At 39.7% G+C, this 21561-nt stretch overlaps 1 protein-coding gene across 3 annotated transcripts in view; it reads right to left on the bottom strand.

The window, feature by feature from the left end:
• The window catches only part of LOC126389773 (myosin-10), a 667776-nt gene extending 654218 nt beyond the window's left edge, over positions 1–13558 (bottom strand). For all 3 annotated transcript variants that reach the window (XM_050043641.1, XM_050043640.1, XM_050043642.1), the window contains exons 1-2: positions 13386–13558; positions 8482–8863 (exon numbers count right to left, since the gene is read on the bottom strand). In XM_050043641.1, the coding sequence (XP_049899598.1) occupies positions 8482–8826 (345 nt within the window). In that variant the 5' untranslated portion in view covers positions 8827–8863; positions 13386–13558. The remainder of the gene's footprint in view (positions 1–8481; positions 8864–13385) is intronic.
• Positions 13559–21561: the final 8003 nt, after the last annotated feature.

Here is a 21561-nt window from a genome sequence, read left to right as displayed (position 1 = left end):
TGCAGGGGGGCCCCGGGCCTGCTAACCCAGTTGTTAGACTGGAACAATGGTGACATGACCAAAGCATGCTGTGGGAGCAGAGGGGATTTTTTTTTTTTTTTGTGTGTGTGTGTGTGTGTGTGTGTGAGAGAGAGAGACTGAGTTAGAAAAAGACCTCCAACAAACACATCACAACTGTCACCTGGCTGGATTTTCACACATTCACACATACATAGCACATATCTGTAGTCTGATACTGTGGAGCCTAAAATTGCATCGCAGTGTTACTGCAACAATAAACAGAGCAGAGCAATAATTCAGTGTTATCAATTAATATGAGGGCTGTTGCCATAACCACAGTACTGCAATACTGCGCTTTTGACAAGCCAACCACAGGGCATGGCAAGCAACTGCCACAAACACTATGTTCATGTTTTTTCTGTTTTTCATGGGAGCACCGTGTAAAGGCTGCAGCCACTGTCACTTTTTACCCAGCAGTCCAATCACTGTGGAAAAGGGGTGGGGCAAAAACCATACAGACCAACCCTCACATCACTGAACACCAACAACAATGGAGGACAAATAAATACCGAACCCACACAGACCTGTGGCTTCCCTTCATCCAGAGCAAGTGATCTACCTAGTGCCAACATTTTTACTTCTGCGGATATTCTGTATCATAGCAACAAGATACAACCAAAGAGTCTCAGCTGAAAAACGCTGCACCCCTTCTTACGTCTCATTGCCCTTCTGTGTTCTGCAGTCATCAATAACCAAGTATTTAATTTATTTTAAAACCGCCTTCGTCATTTAAAAAGCAAAATATGTATATTATATACCTAATAATAGCCTCACAATAAAGCTCATTTACAAAACAATAAAATCAGGATAAATTAAAGGCGCTGTATGTAAGAATGTGGCCAAAACGGTTACTGCACTCAAATTCAAAATACTGCCGCGAGTCGTGTCCGCCCCCCCTCCCCTACAGATTCGAGGTTGCTGGACAGCGGCACGCTGGAGACTGATTTGTTTGCCCACGGGCGGCTGCCGTGGCAGGGCCGCGTCGCCGCGTCCTTGATCTTCGGTTTTCCAGCGGACCGTTCGAGCAAGTCCGGCTTCTCTGCTGCTAACGCTGCTGCCGGGATACAGCTGAGGAGGAGCCGGCTGCTAATGCTATGTACCGGGACACTGCTAATGCTGCTTGCCGTGCTGCTGTAGCTCAGTCGTAACTGTAACTGATGCTGAGACTCTACTGACTGCGTGACTGGTAGACGGCGGTGGGTGGCGCAACAGGCCAAAACACAAATTCAAAACATAAACATGATTTGCGGACCGTAAAAATTTTTTTTAAATGCGAATATTCTGGCTGTACTATTGTTGTCGGTGAGATCAGTATGTTATATGAACATTATTCCTTAGTCTCTGTGACATATTAGGAGGATTTTATGACTATTTGCTTTATATTTCTTACATATAGCTCCTTTAAGTAATTTTCAAAAACAACCAAAAATGGTGGTAACACCACATATGCTGCTTTTTAAACGCCATTAATCACAGCAGGGGAAATTCCTTCACCATGACAGCCCTAATTAATATATGCATCGCTTACCATGACAGAAGTTCTAGTTATAGTTAGATGAATTATAAATTGTGAGATTTTGTTTAGTAAAACACACACACAAAAAAATCTTTTTGAACACTGTAGTATTAAAAAAAATAAGTGCACAGCCAAATACTTCAAGAGGTTTGATGCTTTTGCATGTTTATGATGAAATTCGTGAGGAATGTGACGTCTAATCCTGGCATTCCATTTCTATGATATTCTATTCATGCTAATAAACATATTTAGCTGAGTATCAACATAACGATTGTGATGATATGAAATTTCACTGAAATAAAGTTTAATTAAATTCAAACGCATAAAGTGTCTTATGTGGGGCTGACATTGAAACCCTCACTGAGAAGCATATATTAGAGTAACACGCTGCTTCCTGGTGGTGGTCCTGTGGTGCTGTAGACCACGTGTGTGGAGGGTGGGGGGGTAATGTCACCAGATGGCTATCACAATCCCCCTCCTTACCTCTTCCATGTGCAGAGATGCTTTAGACACAGATCTCTGCTGCAACCTGGACACATAGAGATTTGCTACTCTGGAATCACCAGCAGCAACACCACTCAACATTACTGATTACCGTAGCCAATACTCACACCTTGCTAACTGGAACTGCCTGTAAAAATAAACTTCACACTGCACAGGATGTACTATAGGGCCCTCAAATAATAACCCCTTCCCAAGCCCCCCATGGTGGGCACAGTGCCAGGCAGACAGATCAGCGCTCCTGACCCAGCGTGGGCCACAGGCAGCGGGGAGAGGGATGACTCAGCTGGCTGTCCTTGACGGCGAACCCCATGGGGTATTTGAGGGATTAGTGGAGCTCTGAGGGCAAGGAGCTGGACACCTACACAACCAGGCATAACAAGCAACCAGCCAGCCAACACATTGTGGTTCGTTTCTTTCTCAAAGTGCAGAGTTTGCACAAAGGAATGTCTACTCACTGGAACTACGTACTACTACAATCACCACATCTGCCGACAGCTAAATTACACCTGAATCTTGAGTACATGATGTGGGTTATTTTGAGCTTATCAATGGGTTTGAGCTGGTCAACCCAGAGAAACCATGGTGAACAGAGGAGAACTCTGACACAGTTGACAGGGTTCCCAGCCCTCCGGAAATGTCCGAATAAATGTCTGTGAACCGAGCAGTGCTTAGCAACAGGGCCCCAGCCTCGCTCAATGGGAAGAGGGGAAACATTTTCTGGGGTCTCTGGTATTGCATGAATCAGTTCCTTCCACTCTGACATAACTGGGCTAACTGGGCTTAACCATGTTTTTTTAAACCCTTAAAAGCATGTCAGTGTCTTTGCAGACTTCCCAGGGAAATTAGGAAATGCATTTGCCTCACACAACACATTTTAATTATTTCCAATAAAGCCCAGACAGACTGTAACGGTTCTTGTTGCTTTGTATTTGCTCTAAATCTTTAGGTCCTCTTAATATCACTCAACAGCACTTGATTAAAATGATGAACCTGTCATCACTGTGTGCTTTTGACTACTTACAAGAAGGGACTAACCTAAATTCAAACAGCTTTGACAGCTGAGAGGAGTGGATGCTACCCAGCAAAGTGTAACAAGAAAGATGACAGCGTTAAAAAAAAAAAAAAAAGAAGACTTAAAAAGCTGAATGCAAATAATCTGTGTTGGCTCCATCAAGCAGCATAACCCCACTATTGTGTAAACAGGGAGGTGTCATATAATTGTGTGAGTTATTAAGTTGAGGTTTTACCAAAGTCTCTACCACGGCAACAGACAGAGAAAACCCATCAAACTGGCAGATGAGTCACAGTCAAGGCAAGTGTTGGATGAAATGGAGATATAATTAACATTTCAGGTGATTTCTAATGCTGTAGCTGTGGAGCATTATGGTCTAGATGTGACTAAAGACCAGCGAAGCAACCAGCCAGATAGCAGCCTGATGTTTATTTTCTTAAAAAGAAAAAATACATTCAGGAGAGATTGTATTTTGTTTTCAGGTTTGAGTTGCGAACAGAGAGAGCCATGCTCCAGTATGAGCCAGGCTTAATGAACAGAGAAACAGCCTGCTGATAAAGGCGTACAATATCCACATAAAGCTCTCAGCCTGGAGCTGCCAACCATCCTCTTCAGGATGTACACTCAGCAGCACCAGCGCAACAAAGGATGAGCATATAGTGCCATTCAATAATACATTACAGTGACTTCATTACTGTATTCCGTCCTCCTTTCTCCGGCGCCACTGGGTTGAACCATATTTGTTCAAGCATGCTAATCAGCAGAGTCAGGCATGACATGGTATATCCATCTAGGGCTGGCGATAAAACGGTAATTATCTCAATATAATTTTCCTAGATAGAAACATAACAAATTCAATTAAACCAACCATATGGCGGTAGAGGGATGGCACTAATGCATCTTAAAAGCTAGTTGACTCCCATCAATAAAAAGGAGAAGAAGAAGACATAGTGGTAGAGGAAGAAGAATAGACCAGGCCTGCCACCAAACTAATGCGTACAGTAATGTTACAACAACATTCATCTTCAGGTGGAAGATTTCTTAGTTATACTCAATGCATCACAGTTTGTTCCATGTGTGACATAGAAAATGACTGTATCATGAACACTGAGTAAAAATTGTAAAGTAATTTTTTTAAGATATGGGCGTGAGACTCGCTTTGGGGTTCCAGTTCTCTTCTCTTCTATTATAGCTCTTTTTGCTCAGCATCATTCTGCTCCAGTGTGTGATTATAGCATTACAGCATGATTACAGCATGCCGGCATTGCAGAATCAAAAGAGGTGTGATGGGCGCGATGTGACACAGCAGTGTTGGCCTCTACCTAAAACATCCATTTTGACAGCACTTTATAAACAATAACAACGGCGAAACATGTAAATAACAATCATTTTCTATCCCTGTTATATGGTGGCTGATCTCGTCCTCTGCTCAGAAGGGTAAGGAGCTCCTGCATCTTATTGTTTTACCAATTTGCAGCCATTTATGGCCACTGCTCTTCTTTGAGTTAGCCGCTAACTGCTATCAGTTACCTTTAAAATCTGCCACAGTGTGTCCCATGTCATTAAAACATCACACCCCTCCTGCCCATGGTCCCGACCTACTGGCTGTCCCGTTTATACAGACACCATTGCAGCACTGTTTCTACCTCCCGTGGTGGCCAAAAGGAGTGACAATTCTGTCCCCCTGCTCCGCGATCTAACATTATATAAAGCATGGCGAGGCAGTATAATGTCGAAATATTCCCGCCTTGAGGAGGCAGTGTAAAGGGACTTATGTCTCTCTTCCTCTCACAGACACAATTTTAAAAAAAAAAATGTTATGGCAGTACTTTAACCTTAATTTTATTGCAACTCTAGTTTATTTTATAGTGTAATATTTTAGTAGTCTACAGTAGTTTAGGGGACATTTCAAAATATTGATATATATATATGTCACAATATAGACTACAAATATTGCAATGTTATTTATAAGCTGTAATGCCCAGCTCTTCATTCATCACGCTCATAAAGTTGATTTTTGTATGACTGTACTGACTGTATGACCTTAACGTGACTGACTTGCAGCAATTTCATCAGAATGAAATAACAGAGGATGAATTAATGTGACTAAACGCAAAATGAATAAAACTTGAATGTGTCCTTGTCCATGAAAATGATTTCCTCCTGAATCACGTCAGATTCAAAAATTTCTGAAACACAAAGTTTGAAGCATGATTATCACCTTTACATCCGCTGCCTGCTGTATGTATGGAAGTAATTAACAAGGTTTCGTCAGCGCTGTGCTGTGCTGGTCTGACTCAAAAGGTCACACAATCCTCAAAAGCAGGACAGGAAAACATGCAGAGTCAGGAATGCTAAAGCAAATGCCTGACAGAGTTCTGCATGCATGAAACTCAAATCTCTAAAAATGCCTTGTTCATTAGCTTCACACGTGGGGACTTTGGCTTTGAGGAGAAATCAAAAAGATGTTAATTTAGCAGCATAAAAATTTACGAAGTGTGGAAACTGGATCAGAGGAAAGACATGTCTGTAACCCTGCAGAACAGCAAAAATCACTCAAAAGCTGACATAGGTTGGGTGTTAATTAAACATCAGGTTTTTGGAGGAAAAACTGAAAAAATTTCAGTTACATGAGCAGACAGCTGTTGCTTATCAGCGAACACAAAGAACTCTGTTAAGGCGGTTTGGTTACAGTGTGACTCAGCACAGGCTTCCCTGAGCTAATAGATGGGTTGGGGTCACTTCTTTCTCCCTCTGAAAATACTGAAAAACACAAAGATGTGCTTCATACTCAGACTGGATTTTCAATTGACTCAGTAAATAGTGAACATGGTGACTACACTGCGGCAGCTTGTGTGGGCAGAAGGGGGAGTTTTGTTACAGCACATGAAGAATCTGGAACCAATTATTAGCTTTTGTCAACAGGTCTACAAAGAGATTACCTATAATTTATGTTACTAAATATCCTTTGAAAATTCTTGTAAGGTCGTGGTCATAGTAAGGTCATCATTGTTCTAATGTGGAGGCAAATAACTTCTGCTCTTGGGAGATACAAACAGACCGAGCATTCTCTTGGCAAGGAGCCATCAGTAGACAGTGACCACATAGCCGAGCTCACAGTGCTACACCTTGTCTGGTCACAACATCCACCCCTCTGCTACATTAATTATTTAGTGGTTAAATGTTATATTTAGCTACAACACAGCAGAGCACCAGAAACAAATCAAAGGAGAGTATTAGATTTTAGTTTTGAATCTGTCATGTTGGAGGGCACCACTCTCATTATTGTATCACATTTGTGCACTGTGAAGCTTGTTACAAATATTTTCATTAGGGGTGTAACTCACAAGTTTGATCATGATATGATATTATATCGATTCTATGGACAACGATACGATATTTGCCAATATCACAAAGCCTGACATGATATGTTTTTGATTCGATTCAATCCAGGGGCCTGTGATCGATATGAGACGACATAATTAAATATGCTCATTGTCTTTTTCCTGGCTGCTTACCATTGTCTGCCTGATGCTAGGCTGCTAGTAATGTTTAAATGTTTGGGAAGGAAGTGCGCTTGTACGGAAATTGTAACACAGACCTACACATCTTAAAGGTGATTAAAAACCGATGTTTTCACTTTGCATTGATAATACTGGATCGTTGATAATTGAATCAATATATTGATCCAGATTGATGGATTATTACACCACTAATATTTATCTATATTGATATGTCACATACTTTTACTAAGCTGTAGTAGACTCAATAAACCATGATGGGATCAAGGACTAAAGGACTACATATGGAGTGGGTCCTTGCCTATGGAGTCCACCATATTGTTTCTACAGTAGACCAGAACAGACAAACCAAACACTGACTCTGGATAGGGCCATTTGTGTTTCTGCATTAGGCACACAGGAGAAGTGGAGAAGTTTCAGTTGGCTGTAATCTGCACCCTCACCGCTAGCTGCCACTGAATCCTACAGGCTAGACTGTCGATGGTCCCAGCTTCTTATATGTGAATATTTGCTGATTCTTTTACAATGGTAAAATGAATGACATCACCTTGGACGATGATCAATATTTTTTACCATTTCTGACATTCTAAAAGACCAAATGATTCATTAATCAATTGAGAAAGATTGATAATTGAAATAATTATCTGATGAAACCCTACGCAGATCCATAAGACACACTTAAGAGTTATCAAAAAAGCATTTAGGAGTTGTAGCAAATCATAGTATATGATGCCAGTCAAGTAAAAAAGGTAAAGTAATTTAGCATAAACACAAATGCAAAATAGCTCTTGGAATAAACCGAATATGACAGACTGTTTGAATCCCAGCAGAGTAAGGATACCTGCGAATGGATTCTTTCCTGTAATTATTCCACTGAGGGACCTAATGCCGGTGGTTTGGCAGGCCATCTACTGGATAATGACAGTGATGTAATCATGCCTCATCAACACAAAGAATACATAGTGTCTTCATTAACATTTCAAATGTCATGACTTCATCCATAAAGCTTCCAAAGCTCTGTCTTAATGACAAAGATGGAAAAACCACAAGTGCTTTCAACTGCAGCTCATTCCCCTTAAAAGCTAATATAAATGGAACATTTGAGGAATAATCCCCCTATCCTCAAAGGTAATATTCTTTTAAATTATGTACATGTAAGATGTAAATGATTTCAGACAATCCCAGCTGTTACCATTTTTTGCTGATATAATCAAATGTAAATCTCTTACTAAATGGAGAGATATTCTCTCTACATCACAATCATCTACAAAGTAAGTAATCAAGCAATATCAGACTGGAGAAGAAAACAAACCATCCTTTTCACAATCTGCAGCGAATAAATAATCTAGTTTAGCAAAGCTCATTTCTGTCTTTGTGACTGGGCCTCCAAGTGTGTGCCCCTCAGCCCCTGCCTCCTCCCCGGGTCTCAGGTGGCCCACAAGCTCCGAGTCTGGGCTATTCCAGGAATGCATGTCACTAAGTGGGTCATAATCACAGGGGAAATCTGCAGTTTATGTAGGCCGTGATGGCTTGTTCATTGAAGGAAATGTATTTCTTAGTCTCTTGAATTCAGATATTTAAGTATAAAATGCTATGTTTGAAACTTACTTACTTGCTACCAATTTTAGACTACATGAATGAAGGCATACTGAGGGAATTCAGTAATGTGGTAAAATGCATTAAATTGCATCACACTGTCCGATGACTTGGCTCCCCAAGGTATTACACTGAGCTTACTAGTTGTAAAAAAAGCCTGACTAAAATCAACGTATTCATTTTTTCAGACCGTAATTTAGTCTCTTCAATGTGGAAGAAGATGATTACAAGTTGTAACTGGTAGTTGTTATGAGTGAATGACAAATGCTTACATAGATGAGGCCAGAGTAGTAGCGGTCTTTGAGGTTGTGAAGCACAGAGGCTTCGTTCAGACAGGTGAGTTCGGCCATGTCCTCTACTTTGCTGAACTTTGGCGGATTCATCTTCTGGATGTCATCCTTGTTGACCACCGCCTTCTTCCCATTCTCTGCCAGTTCCACCACCACCTCATCTCCGCGCTCCTCACGAATACTGGCAGCCTCGAAGCCGTTGCGTTCTGACGGGATCCATACTAGCCTCTTGGCAGTCCAGTCGGCCTGTGCAGCCGGGTTGTAGACCACAGCGCGGTCCACAAAGAGGTACCGCTCCGGGTCCTCCTGCCCGCTCCTCTGTGACATTTCTGCTGGAAACCAGAAGCAGAAGACACTACGCCACCTGTAGGAAGGAGAGAAAGTGTAATGTTTATCTGACCAACAGACAAAAATTAAAATCTATGCAGCTGACAGCTGTCACACGGCTCACTATGACTCAAGACTGTTGTGTAAAAGATCCTTTTAATAGGTCTTTTTAATAGCAGACATTCTGACTTGCCATGGTAGGAAAAGCATAGGTGTTCCTATGACCATGAACAATGGCTCAGCTCTACTCAAGTGTCCCCATAAGTCATGGCAGTGTGCCAGTGAGCCAACATGTACGATACTAGGACCCTGACGGCAAGTCAGTCATCTCAGAAAGCATGTTTTCATGGTTCATGGTAAACGGTATTACACAATTATTTTTTCATTTATTATAAGTAACAATGACCCTTAATTGAATGAAACCTAAGGGTTTTTTTGTTGAACGAAGGCTTTATCATGATTGGAATTTGAAGCAATTTCTTAATGGAGGTATGTGTAAAATGTCTGGCATGCATTTGAGTAAAGGAGATGCATGTGCACAGATAAGATTCTATGTCCCCCCCCCCGTCAATTTTCATATCTCAGTACATGGTATCATGGCATAATGCTGCAACTCCACGAGACAAGATAACATCTTAAATTTTTGATAAACATATCGTATCTATCGCATATATAATATTGTGGGTCACAAGACTTACAAGTGCCCCAACCAGGGCAAAAAATCTCTTCAAAGTCAAAGAAATAAAAAAGTATGTATTATAAAATCCTGTGTGATGTCTGTCAGCCAAAGAGACAAAGACATTGGACGGCAGTAGAGGAAGTTATACCAGTGTCTTGTTTAAAAGTGGTTTAGCTGACTTTGCTAACATTCAGCACCAGAGCTGAAAGTGACGGAACAGCTACATGTCACAGGAACAAGTTGTGATCAGGGATGAAAAAGTTACGGGTTACACGATAAACTGTAATAAAATTCCGGACGCAGAATTCTATATGTGGTTTCCAATATAAAACTTGGTGACATAATTTCACTGTCTGCATCAGTGCTTAATAATAATAACAACACCATTAAGATTTTAATAACTGCGATAACTCTGTTCACTATAATCATGAAATGAAATTGTCATACTGTTTTATTTCTGGTTGTGTAGTTGCAGGACAAGGTTTGTGAAGTTTATAGTCTGCCATGCTATGTGTGTAATGATGCAGCTTAAAAACAAATACATAAATCAAGAAGCATTGATTCCACTGACAAAATAAGATTTGACCTGAGGGCTTCTCGACTTTTGATTAACACATTTGATATTTATGGGCCAGCCATAGTTGAGTGGGAAACTCATTTATCACATTATAATGTAATTTTATACCTTCAAATCAGCTATTATCACAGTATAAAACATTTTATGGGAAGGCATTTGAGAAATTCTTAAAGGCAGACAGGATGTCTTAAATAAAACTTGATGCAAAAATCATTAAAAATCCAATATTTTTTATAAAGCAGTCAGCTCATAGAATTGCAAAAATAAACCACAATAACCAAATACATCCAGAGATGTTAAAGGGAGACCTACTATGGTATAAAACGTATAGCAAAATCTCTGACTGCTGATATTCACTGTACATATTGTTATATCATATTGTTTATTTCATACCATGGCAGCACCATGATTAATATTTTGGCCATTTTAGTTAATACATCATTCCAACCAAGCTGCAGTCATTACAGCTGAATGTTGAAGCCGATGGCTAAGTGCTTTAAGGATGATGCAGCTTCTCTAATGGCTGCTAAATGCTGGCTCCAAGAATTGTATTTTAAATGACTACAACATTTCAAAAAACAAAAACCTATTAGGCTTCCTATAGCTAATGCTGTGTTTGTTGGCCTTGCTGACAAATTTTAACACCATGTTTAGTTTATTTCAGGGTATGTCTAATTACTCATCAAGTGTCACAGCTCATTACAGTCACCCGCAGTGTTGCTGCTTGCCTGTCATAACTCAGCAGGGACTTGTAATGGCTAACCTTATATCAAAGTACTACCAGCAGAAAATGTGGGTCATCCGAAAACATCAGATTCGTGTGGTGTGCCTGTGTGTATACAAGTAACTGTATGTATTGTGTGACAAAAAGAAAAGGTGAGCATAAATATACCAAAAACTAGTGTCTCAATCAGCATTTACAGTAGAACCTTCTCAATAATCATCTCTTATGAACACTGACACAATGTTGTGTTACTCTTTTAAGAAAGCAAGATTATTTATTCTGACCAAAAAAATAAACTAATAAAATAATAATAAAAAATGTATTTGTATTATGTCTTTTAGTTGGATTCATTTGCTGTCTTTGCTTTGCTTCAGGGCTTTGCAATATTTCCAGAAGGGCTTGTTAGGCCCACACAGACTTGTATGCTCAAGCCTTTACACCTCCATCCTTGTGCATAACCAACCCACATGTACAGCAACCACACCATTTCAGCCTCTGCATAAGCCAAGGGAAGCCCTGACTGTGTTGTGCAATAAAAATAAGGCATAATGTTTTTCCTTTTCTAACATTAATGATTATTGTGTAAAAATAATTGTTAAATGCAGCCCTAATTTGACGATATCTCGAAGGTTTAAATAAACAGTGAGGGGCAACAGTGAGGGGAAAGCCAAAGGAGTAATCAAGAAAATACATTAATCAATAATGAAAATTATTACTAGTTGCATTCAAGACACTTGTGCGTGGGTTTTATATCATCCAACAGAGCATATGATTACACCATCAATAATAAAAGCACATACGAAAGTGAGCTGCAAAAACAACAGAGGAGAAGGTAAACCTGACCATGACTGAAAGCACCACTCCAGCTGCAGTGGAGTGGTATGGGGTACTTATCCATAGACAGTATATTACATACAGCAGATCTAAGTTGGCACACACCCAGTTTGGAGAAGCAGGCTGGACACTGACACAGAAGCCAAGCAATGTACTGCTGTGGATGGGGGTCAGCAATAAAACATTACAAAAAAAAAACAAAAAACAAAACCTTAAAAAAGTCCCATCTAAAAAGCATTAATTTCATTTTAAGTGTATGCTATAGGCTACTGAGAATATTTTTTTGCTTGACCTTTCTGTCAGACAGCCTGTTGATGCGCCACGTATGCTCTCTCAAAGCCACCAGACCTCATTGTCAAAAACAATAATTTTAGCACAGGGGCTGCTGGTCTACCTCTGCTTCGATCAATTAATAAGTTTTTGTTAATGTGTGACTTTAGTGGATTTGAACTAACCCTTTTAAATGCCAAAGTCACACAGTAACACTTACAATATAAGTGTTTGAGGTTGTGGTAGACCAGCAGCTCCTGTGTTCAGCAATGTTAAATCACTGATTTTCTCAATGGAGTCTGGCTTTGAAAAGAGCAATATTATGGTTTATTTTTCTTTTGGAAATTGCTGTCTGACATTAAGGTAAAGAAGTGAAAATACTGCCAATATAGCATACACTTAAACTTATATGGATTTTTTTTTAGGTGGCTTAAATGCGTTTTGATGCTGACCCCTCCACAGCAGTACATTGCTACAGCCTGCTTCTCCAAACTGGGGGCGTGCTGACTGACCTTCTGTATGAAATATATTATCAATGGATAAGTGCTCCATACAACCCTACATTTAAAAAAAACTGAACTCTCCCCTTTAATCTGAGACAACATCAGCTGATAAATGCTCAGAGATATTTAACCTACAATCAAGTCCCATGCTCAAATCAGGCGCTGATTAGACACGAATCTGGGTCAGGTCAAGGGACGGGGGATCAGTGTGGCTGCTGGCTGCCGTGTCACCGCATCCCCTCACTTCGAGTTGGAAAACAATTACTTTCATCCCTCATTCAGCTCTACACCACAGGAATAGAGAGCACACCACACCTCCGGGAGGATATTTCAACAGAGGAAGGGAAAGCAAATTGCAATGAGCTGTGAAAAGGGCTCGTGAGGGACTGGCATACCCCGGCTGGGCCAAACCGCTGCATCGGCTAGGTTAGCTTGCTAACGTTAGCTCAAAGTTGGCGTGCTGTGCTTCATATCCCACCCGCTCGAAATGATGCCTGCAAGGACTCGACAGCTCTGTTCAACCCACAAAACACAACTGGAGGGTCCATACAGGCGCTAACATGACTTTAAACAACTAGAAGGTGAACACAAATCAAAAATAGTCTAATATCTATGCAAATGAGAGTTTTAGGGATGAGGCAAAATCCCATCATGGGTGTGGGTGTCTCAAAGACGTCTGGGTGGGGATAAAAGCAAGCGGACAATGACCATACGGTTTCACGGTCACTCCTAAAGTGTACACTTCTAATAACAGATACCTGCATCACAAATATTAATTTAAGACAGTATTTGACTGATAAAAATATCACGCTGCCTCTGCGGCGCCGGCTAACATTAGCAAAGCTGATGGTCCTCCATCATTGAAAAGTCATGGCACAATAATCCGCTAGCTAACGTTAACGGTGACTGTTGCTAACCACTCCGCCGCATCCTCACCACAATGAACGGCCCAGGCTTTTCTGCTGAACTTACCGCACACGGTAGATGAAGAAACCCTGCCCAGGTGCTCAGCAGTGTCCAATAGATGAATGTAACAGTGCTCCAGTGCGTGTTAAAATAGTCCCTTCTTTCGCCCGCTCTCTCATCAGTGGTACCAACCATCCAGCAACCTCTCAACCGAACTCTCGCCGGCCAGGGAGGTTGCACAGCACCGCCACACTCTTTTTTTAGGGCACGCCCACGAGACAAATGTGGAATGTGATTGGCTGTCAGAGTCTAATGCCTCACAGCGATTGGTCCAAAATAATTTCCATCCCAAAACTTTGATAGTTGCGACTGCCGCCCAAGATATCATCACCTGCAGACCGGTGGATGCTGCTGCTGCGGCTCTGCCATGGTTGTGAGCCATTGACATTGTCACTGATATTAAAGTCAGCTTTTGAATAACGGGACTGTATTTGTACTGTCAGTTTCACATAGACACACATTGTCGAGGGAATGAAACAATGACAATAAACCTAACTGTATTACTTTTAAATTTCTTGCAGTTTTTTTCTACTTACAGTTCCCTCTCGTGTTCTAATTTAATTATTTATATCGGTATATGTCTTTAATTAAATTTAAATTTATGGTGCAGGTGTATTTTCAATTTATTAGTTTTATTTTTATCCTTTTTGCAACTTTATGTTTCTTTTGCTGCAACCTCCAATTTCGTTTTCAGTTTATCTTGTACTGTATCGTATTTGTCTTTTTGTTATTGTTTTTCCGCATTTATTGAACATTAGATACTATATTATAGCCTATTCAGTGTTACATATAAGTAGTTACATGTAATTAAATTACAAAATAAATTTATTTGTAATCATTTACAATTACTGGGGAAAACAATATACGTATGTAGGGCCTAATTAAAATACAAATACTGATCAAATGTTGCTGATTAAAAATGGGTTACATTTTCTTTCAGTTGATATGTAGAATATAATAATCATTTTGTTGCTTTGTATCTTTTCATCATGCAGGAGTGCCTCCTCTTGGCATTGTCCATTTGCAGACATTTTTCAGCTGTATTGCCCAGTTTAAAACATTCATTAGAAGTCATCAGAAAGTTATCAAATTTCATAAGTTACATTACTTTGATGAAGTAATTAAAATGGTTACATTACTTCTTACATTGTCAGTAGTGTTACTAGTAATATATATCCTATTACATTTCAAAAGTACCATTCCCAACACTGATTATATTGCTACATATTAAATTATTTTTATTGTATATCACTAGTCCTCACAAACATGCAACGTTTTGACAAGGGAAAGAGGGGGAAAAAAGCAGTTTAAATAAAGGTAAATGCAAATGTAAGTAGTGGGTCACCTTTGAAATGTAATAGGTTTCAGACTATAATTACACTGTTAAAAATGTAGTAAGTAATATAACTATTTTAATTACTTCATCAAAGTAATGTAAAGTATTACATTTGCTAACTTTCTGATTACTTGTATAACTAATATATTTGTATGTAACCCCTTTGTAATCGCCAACATTTTGATTAGTATTTATAAATGCATCACATATTTTTTCTCAGTAACTGTAACAGTTTACAATTACATTTATTTTGAAATTTAAGTATGTAACTCAGTTACATGTGAGTAGTTACTCAACAACAGTGAATACAATCAACAGGACCTTGAGATCATAAAAATGAACCATGCATGATGGATAACACTGTAATTAAAAGAAGAGAAGACTGCAAAGTTTGGACAGATAAACAGCAAGAAATTAGATATTTTACAAAAGCTTTCTTATTAAAAAAAATGTTAAAGAAGGGACTTAAGAAATGGCATCAGTGATGAGTCTGAGATCTTTAACTGCTAAAGCTCAGTCAACCTTTGTCACCAGCCAAGACCCAGAAATCTAACATATATCCAGCAAACACAGTGAAAAATTGATTCTAACCCCGGTTCAGTTTTGCTTTGCTTTTCAGACTGGTAACACATTTGAGTGTGATGAAACAGTGCCCTCTGTTGCATAAACACAGACATTACTAATGCTGACCATGTGCTTCCATAAAAATAGATTGATAATGAGGTGCAAAAGAGCAGTGAGTTATTAGGTCAGTAGATGTCCGAATAAACAAAATAAAACGTGAGTGTGAGGTGAAGGTTTGCTTCTCTGGCACTAAAGTCCAAATGATCCCCAGACAATTCTCTAACTGAATTCTCTAATGCATATCTGTGCCTGTTAAACTTGAGTTACTAGACTTGCATTAAGTTATAATACTTTATTACCACAAAAACATTCATCAGTCTTCACAAGTCATTCTGTTTCAGACTCAGCCTTCAAGACATTTTTCCTCAAACTAAGGGGGAAAAACAACTGTCACTTATTTCCAATGTAGTTACCACTGCTTCTGATTGTCACAGAAATGAGCATCTTTGTCTTTCACTATGACAGAATAAGGCATAACGCTGCACCATTATCAAGAAACTGACACAGTATTCTCAAGAATTATTGAGCCAAGTTGATTCATAGAAGGGAAATCATTTCAGCGCTGTGGTAGATGTGTTTGCATGTTCTTTAAAAAAAAAAAAAGGCCTCAGTAACAAACGAAATGACCTGTTGAATTTTCTTGCAGCAGGTTAGTGAGCTCCACAGAGGGGACTGGAACTTTAAATCACAAGGAGGTGGATTGGCTATGGGTATATCCAGTAAAAAAGCCATAGACCTTTTTAACACTAGATATTTTGATTTGTGATAGTTAGAAACAATAATAAATACACTTTGCCAATTAGCAATGATGCAGAATCATACTGCTCTGAAACTGGGACACCCAGTAGAATGAAGCCATTGTTAGTTATTGATTACACCTGTGTTTTCTATACTGAACAAGTGAAATATCTGTTGATTTATTTAAAATTAGTCACTTAATCAGAGCACAGTTTGTTTTCTCTATATGATGGATTTCTCCTTATATATTATTGAATACTTATACAAAAAGGCAGCTCTACAAACAGCTGCTATTGATGTTTTAGATCATTCCTGTATAAAATGCTATTGTGTTGCCACAAGAAATAATTTGATGTGACCACACATTGTCCACATTCATCCTTCAGGAGCTGCAGCTCTCAGCTTCTGATCTACAGTATATTCAAGTGTTTGCAGGTGGTAAGAGGAAGAGGAATCTTCCTTGTAAATTGCGCTCACTCTAAGTGACCACAGGAGGGAGCCAGAGAGCCACTCTTCAGTGATACAGAAGTGAAGCAGTTGTCATGGTGAGCACCATCCAATAAATTGATTTAGATTACAAAATTGATATTAATGTTTTGGATATTATAACCTGATAAAAGGAGTCGAGACAAGATTTGGTGTTTGACATGATTTAAATCAAAGTGTTTACTGTAGGTGGGACTTAAACTAACTTTATCATTGCAGTGCCTGTAGAGATTACACTGTTATTAAGCCACAGTTAAACGACTTTCTTTTTTTTCAAACACTTGCGATTAATTATCTTTCAGAGAAACCAATCATTACCTCTGTGACCCGAATGTACGCTGACAAACCAATGCCTGTTGAAGTAAGTCCAACATTTACCTAGCCAAAGAAAGCCAGATGTTTTTCCCCAGGTGTTGGGAGACTGACTAACATTCAACAAGTGACCAGAAAATGACCCCAGGATGCTGATGTTGGTTACTCTGTGTGCTGTGTAGCCTATGGTAGATGGTGCATTCAAAGCTTGTGAATCAGGCAGTTGCATGTGTGACATACTTTACTTAAGTGAGGTCAAAGTTTTTTTTCCATGCGTATTTAAAAACTGTGTCAGCTTGTTACTGACTCATCTTCCAATAAATAGCCTAACGTTGGGCTTTGCAAGACTGTGCCCCCCAAAGAAATTAAAGAGTAGCTTAAAAACACTTTAATGACTTAGTACATTTCAGGTTCAGTCTTTGTATTACATCTATTGAACCAGAGATACCACGTTTTTTATTCCATACATTCTTTTTTCTTGTCTCAACTGGTGCCTACACTGCCCACAATGGAACTTCACTTGGGACAGTTCAGTTGGAGAGTTATGCTAGAACCAGCTGATGTAGCGTCAAGCTGCTATCCTGGGTAGAGATCAGCAGCTGCAAAGGTCTGGTAAGCTCACTTCTCTCTAACTCCACAGCCCCCCCCCCCCCCTTTTTTTTTTTTGTTTGTTTGTTTTTTCATTTTCAAACTTGTAGTCTTCAGCCCCAACTGACTCAAGTGACATCACTTGAGTCAATTTTGCACAGCTCCCTCTGGATTCTGAATACCTTTCACCTTTCCGGTGTGTAGGATTCAGTGGCATCTACGGGTGAGGTTGCAGATTGCAACTAACTGAAACTTCTCCCAAGTGCCAAGCGTGTAGTAGAGCTAAGATGGCCGATACAGAAAAACAAAAATGCGCAAATATGAATTATCCTATGTGGAGCCAGTGTTTGGTTTGTCCGCCCTGGGTTATTGTAGAAACAACATGGCGGACTCCGTGAATGAACGTCTCATTCTAGGGTAACAGAAACACAATAATTGTATTTCCAGGTGAATATTAATGAATGAAAACACAGTTATGAATATTACATATCATTTCTGTCAATAGGTGCCCCTAAATCATACACACTGAACTTCCAATGCACAGACCACTTAGCTGCAATCTTATTTATAAAATCAAAGATTACATTATTACAAAGAGTTAACTTTCAAATTTGTTACCATTGAAAATGGCAACTTGCACACTTTATCATAAGCCTCCAACCTTTTTTAAAAGCAATCATACCCTTTCACCTTACATGCCAGTATTACTCAAATGATTTGACAACACAAGATTGCATGATGTTATTTGCAGCAGACAGTAGAGGGCAGCAGCAGTAAAGGCAAAGCTTTGCAGACCTCCAGTTAATAAGAGATCCAGTTGAGGTTACTGGACAGCTGTCTTAGGCTTTTATTAATCACATATTCACACACACTGCATGGCTGCATCCTGCTTTTAAACTCATGAGAGGCTAACTGATTTCTGTCAGAGGCACCGAGGAATCAAAAGACTCACTACAGGCATCCTTTCTGTCCATGTGTCCCCATATACTCTTCCTCTGTGCTCACTTAGTATCACTTCATATATGAATCAGTGACAGATTGACATGCAGATTTATCAGCCACAAAATAGTAGACTGAGTATATTTCATTATAACTTTTATGTCACATCCTGAGCACTGGCATAGCTTGACTGACAGATTCAAGATGTCTGAGTGAGTTATTTCGTCTTGTCTTGACGAGTGACAGAGTGACACCCTTTGGTGTGGTGCATTTTGCAAAATGCTGTGACAGCTCCATCTCTCAATTGTTGGCTTCTCCAGTCGCCTCTGTGGCATAATAGACCTGTCATCAGCATCGTCCTCCACCATCCCTCTTCTGCTTTTGTCTGGACAGCAGTTTATCAAACATCTCTGTCTTTTTTTCCCTTTTTTTTTTTGCAAGCACAGATAAGAAATGTCAAATGTGGCATTTTCGATACCTGATTGGATCGAGATAAATGTTTGACCTCCTTGGGCAGTGGCTTCGCTTTTCTGCACAAGTATAGATTGATGTGCCCTCCTCTGAGCTTGCTCGCTGCAAAAATCTCCATCTTAATAAGTCATTTTGTCAATCACTGAGTTCTAAAAACGGTATTTTCTTCAGAGGGGTGAAATGATCTCACCCATTTCCAAAACAAATCATCTCGCTTGAAGTGTCATTCGTCTTGATTTTATTTGTGAGTCTGTCCTTTTCTCAGGCTCATTCTAAATCCTCAGAGCAAGCACATTTCTGTTGGAACAGGTGAAATAGTCTGAACCCACTTTAGATGTTTTCATTCCTTAAAGGACTCAATAGACTCCAGCAGGGTCATAGCTACAATTGAGGTCATGTCCACAGTTCTTTCCAAGGAACTGGGGTATTTTAGCATCTTGGTGAGAGTCAGTGTATACAGTACATTGTGGTTATTTGGACTTATTATATAAGTAGGCTACTGGAATATATGGACTTATTCCAGTGTTTGTAGACTCTTAAAGTTAATATGAAAAAAACCCCACACACAATGTAAACATTTGAGACTATGAAAATATCCTAGGGGATGTTATAGGGGGATTAATTGGATTTATCACCTCCAGTATTCCAGCCTAAAGTTACTGGTTAGTCATTAGATCTTTTGGTTCTACCTACAACACAGTTTGGCCTATAGCAGCAAAAGGTCTCCTGCAGCCTCTTTGCATATGACGTCACAGGTCTACATCCAGGTGGAGGTCAGGCAACTGGAGGCAAAGACTACCAACACTGCACAAATGACTGTGATCTGAGCTGTTTACGGCTGTTCCAATTGATCCAATTTAGCAAAAAACAAGGGCAACTTTAAGTCCTGAAAATAGTCTAGCATAAAGGGGAGAAGTGAAGAAAAAAACCAATTGGGAAACAGTGGCATATGTGAACCTGAAGCCTCCATCTTCAGTCTAGTGGAGCGGAGTTCACTAACTAACTAACTATATTTGCAATACGAGATGTGACATATTTACGCATTAGTTTCTGTTATGGATGAGTATCAACACTCCTGCCAGTATTATATTACCCATACTAGTTTAGTTATAGCCTGACATATGATAGCAAACTTTACAATGTAGTGATGTGCCAGGTGTTAGCTGTTATTAGCTGATGTTAGCTGTGGCTAATGTCGGTCACACACCAGGACACCTGCAAACTTCGCCACTGGTTCCCCTCACACCACAACTCAATTTCCCTGCAATGACTGTCATTTCTCCTAATTCCTGGCCGCTCCTGGTCTCTTGGACGTCTATCAGGTTCAAAACTGTACGGTTGTGGTCCATCTAATATATATGAATACATATTATTGACCTCTTCTTTCTCAAAACTAGCATTCTGATCCATATTTGCCATAGTTTAATTTGGCCGCTCTCCCCCTTGTTAGGTCACACGTGGTTGGGTTTTTCTTGACGCGGAAGTAAAAATTCCTCACAAAATCGACTCACTGTAGTGTATGTTTACGTATACTTCTTTTAAAATCTAGTGCCAATATCATTGTCCTACAAACTGATTCACTGGGGGCTCTAACCTGCAAGTTGCTCTTAAATGTTAAAATATCGTATTAAACATGCCTAAAGTTGGATGCAATTACAATGTGCTGTGACAACTTTTAGCCACCACCCAAATTTTTACCAGTATCTCACCAGACCTTGGGGAAAAGTTGATCTAGTAAGTAGAATATAGTAGCTAAAGTTAGCTAACATTAGCTAGTAACGTTAGCCTGACAGGCCTACCTCAGCACCTCCTTACCCTGCTCTCGACCTTTCTCCTTTTCTGATTATCATGAGGCTACTGCTGCAAATGTGACCTCCACACTTGGGAACAGTTGGTGAGAATCCGCCTGCACGCGCACACACACAGCAACAGGGCTTACTGTTAGCATCACACAGCTAATGTTACCTAAAGGCTAATAATGGGTTTTATGACAAAGTCAGGCTCTTGCAGTGTTGGTGTGAGTTTGTTTGGACCGTTAAACAGCTCAGTGTGGGATGTTAGCCGCTGCTGCTGTGTTAGCTTGTGCTATCGGGCAGACGGCGAATGACTTTGGGTTTAACCTATGTAAAAATAACAGCAGCGACACAAAGTTTGCGGATTGTCCTCATGTCAAATTTAAATTTTTGGTTTGTTCAATAAATGAACTTCAAATTGCATGTGTTTTCCAATTTTAGACAATTTAATTTATTTCCTAGTCCTATGTTAGTTTTTTGTGTGTGAGTATTCTATGATAATTTAACGCGAGCACTCAAATACTGAATTAACTTAAAAAGCCTGTAACATCCGTAACATTTTCTCACCTGGCCAAAAACAAGACAGCAGTCGTTTCAGTTGTGGACCCAACCTCACACAAAACAGTTATAGTGCACCAGACTCTTGTGGGATTTCATCAGCTTGCTGTGTAATGTTCAGTAACATCAGGTTTGGGGGATGAGGTAATTTGTAACCAGGCAAATGAGAAAATCACTTTTCTTTGTTTTGTATGGATAAAAGATTTTTTATTTTCTGACAATACCTGCTACCTGCAGGTTCATCCAACCCTTTAATGTAGTCACGTTCCTCTATATTCAGTTCACACAGTAAATGGATTTAACACTCGCTGCCCTCCATCTGAATTTCGTGCATCAT

The sequence above is a fragment of the Epinephelus moara genome, chromosome 5 (genome assembly GCF_006386435.1).
Source record: "Epinephelus moara isolate mb chromosome 5, YSFRI_EMoa_1.0, whole genome shotgun sequence".
NCBI lineage: Eukaryota > Metazoa > Chordata > Actinopteri > Perciformes > Serranidae > Epinephelus > Epinephelus moara.
The sequence above is the reverse complement of the archived record's forward strand: the minus strand, read 5'-3'. Positions and strand labels throughout refer to the sequence as shown.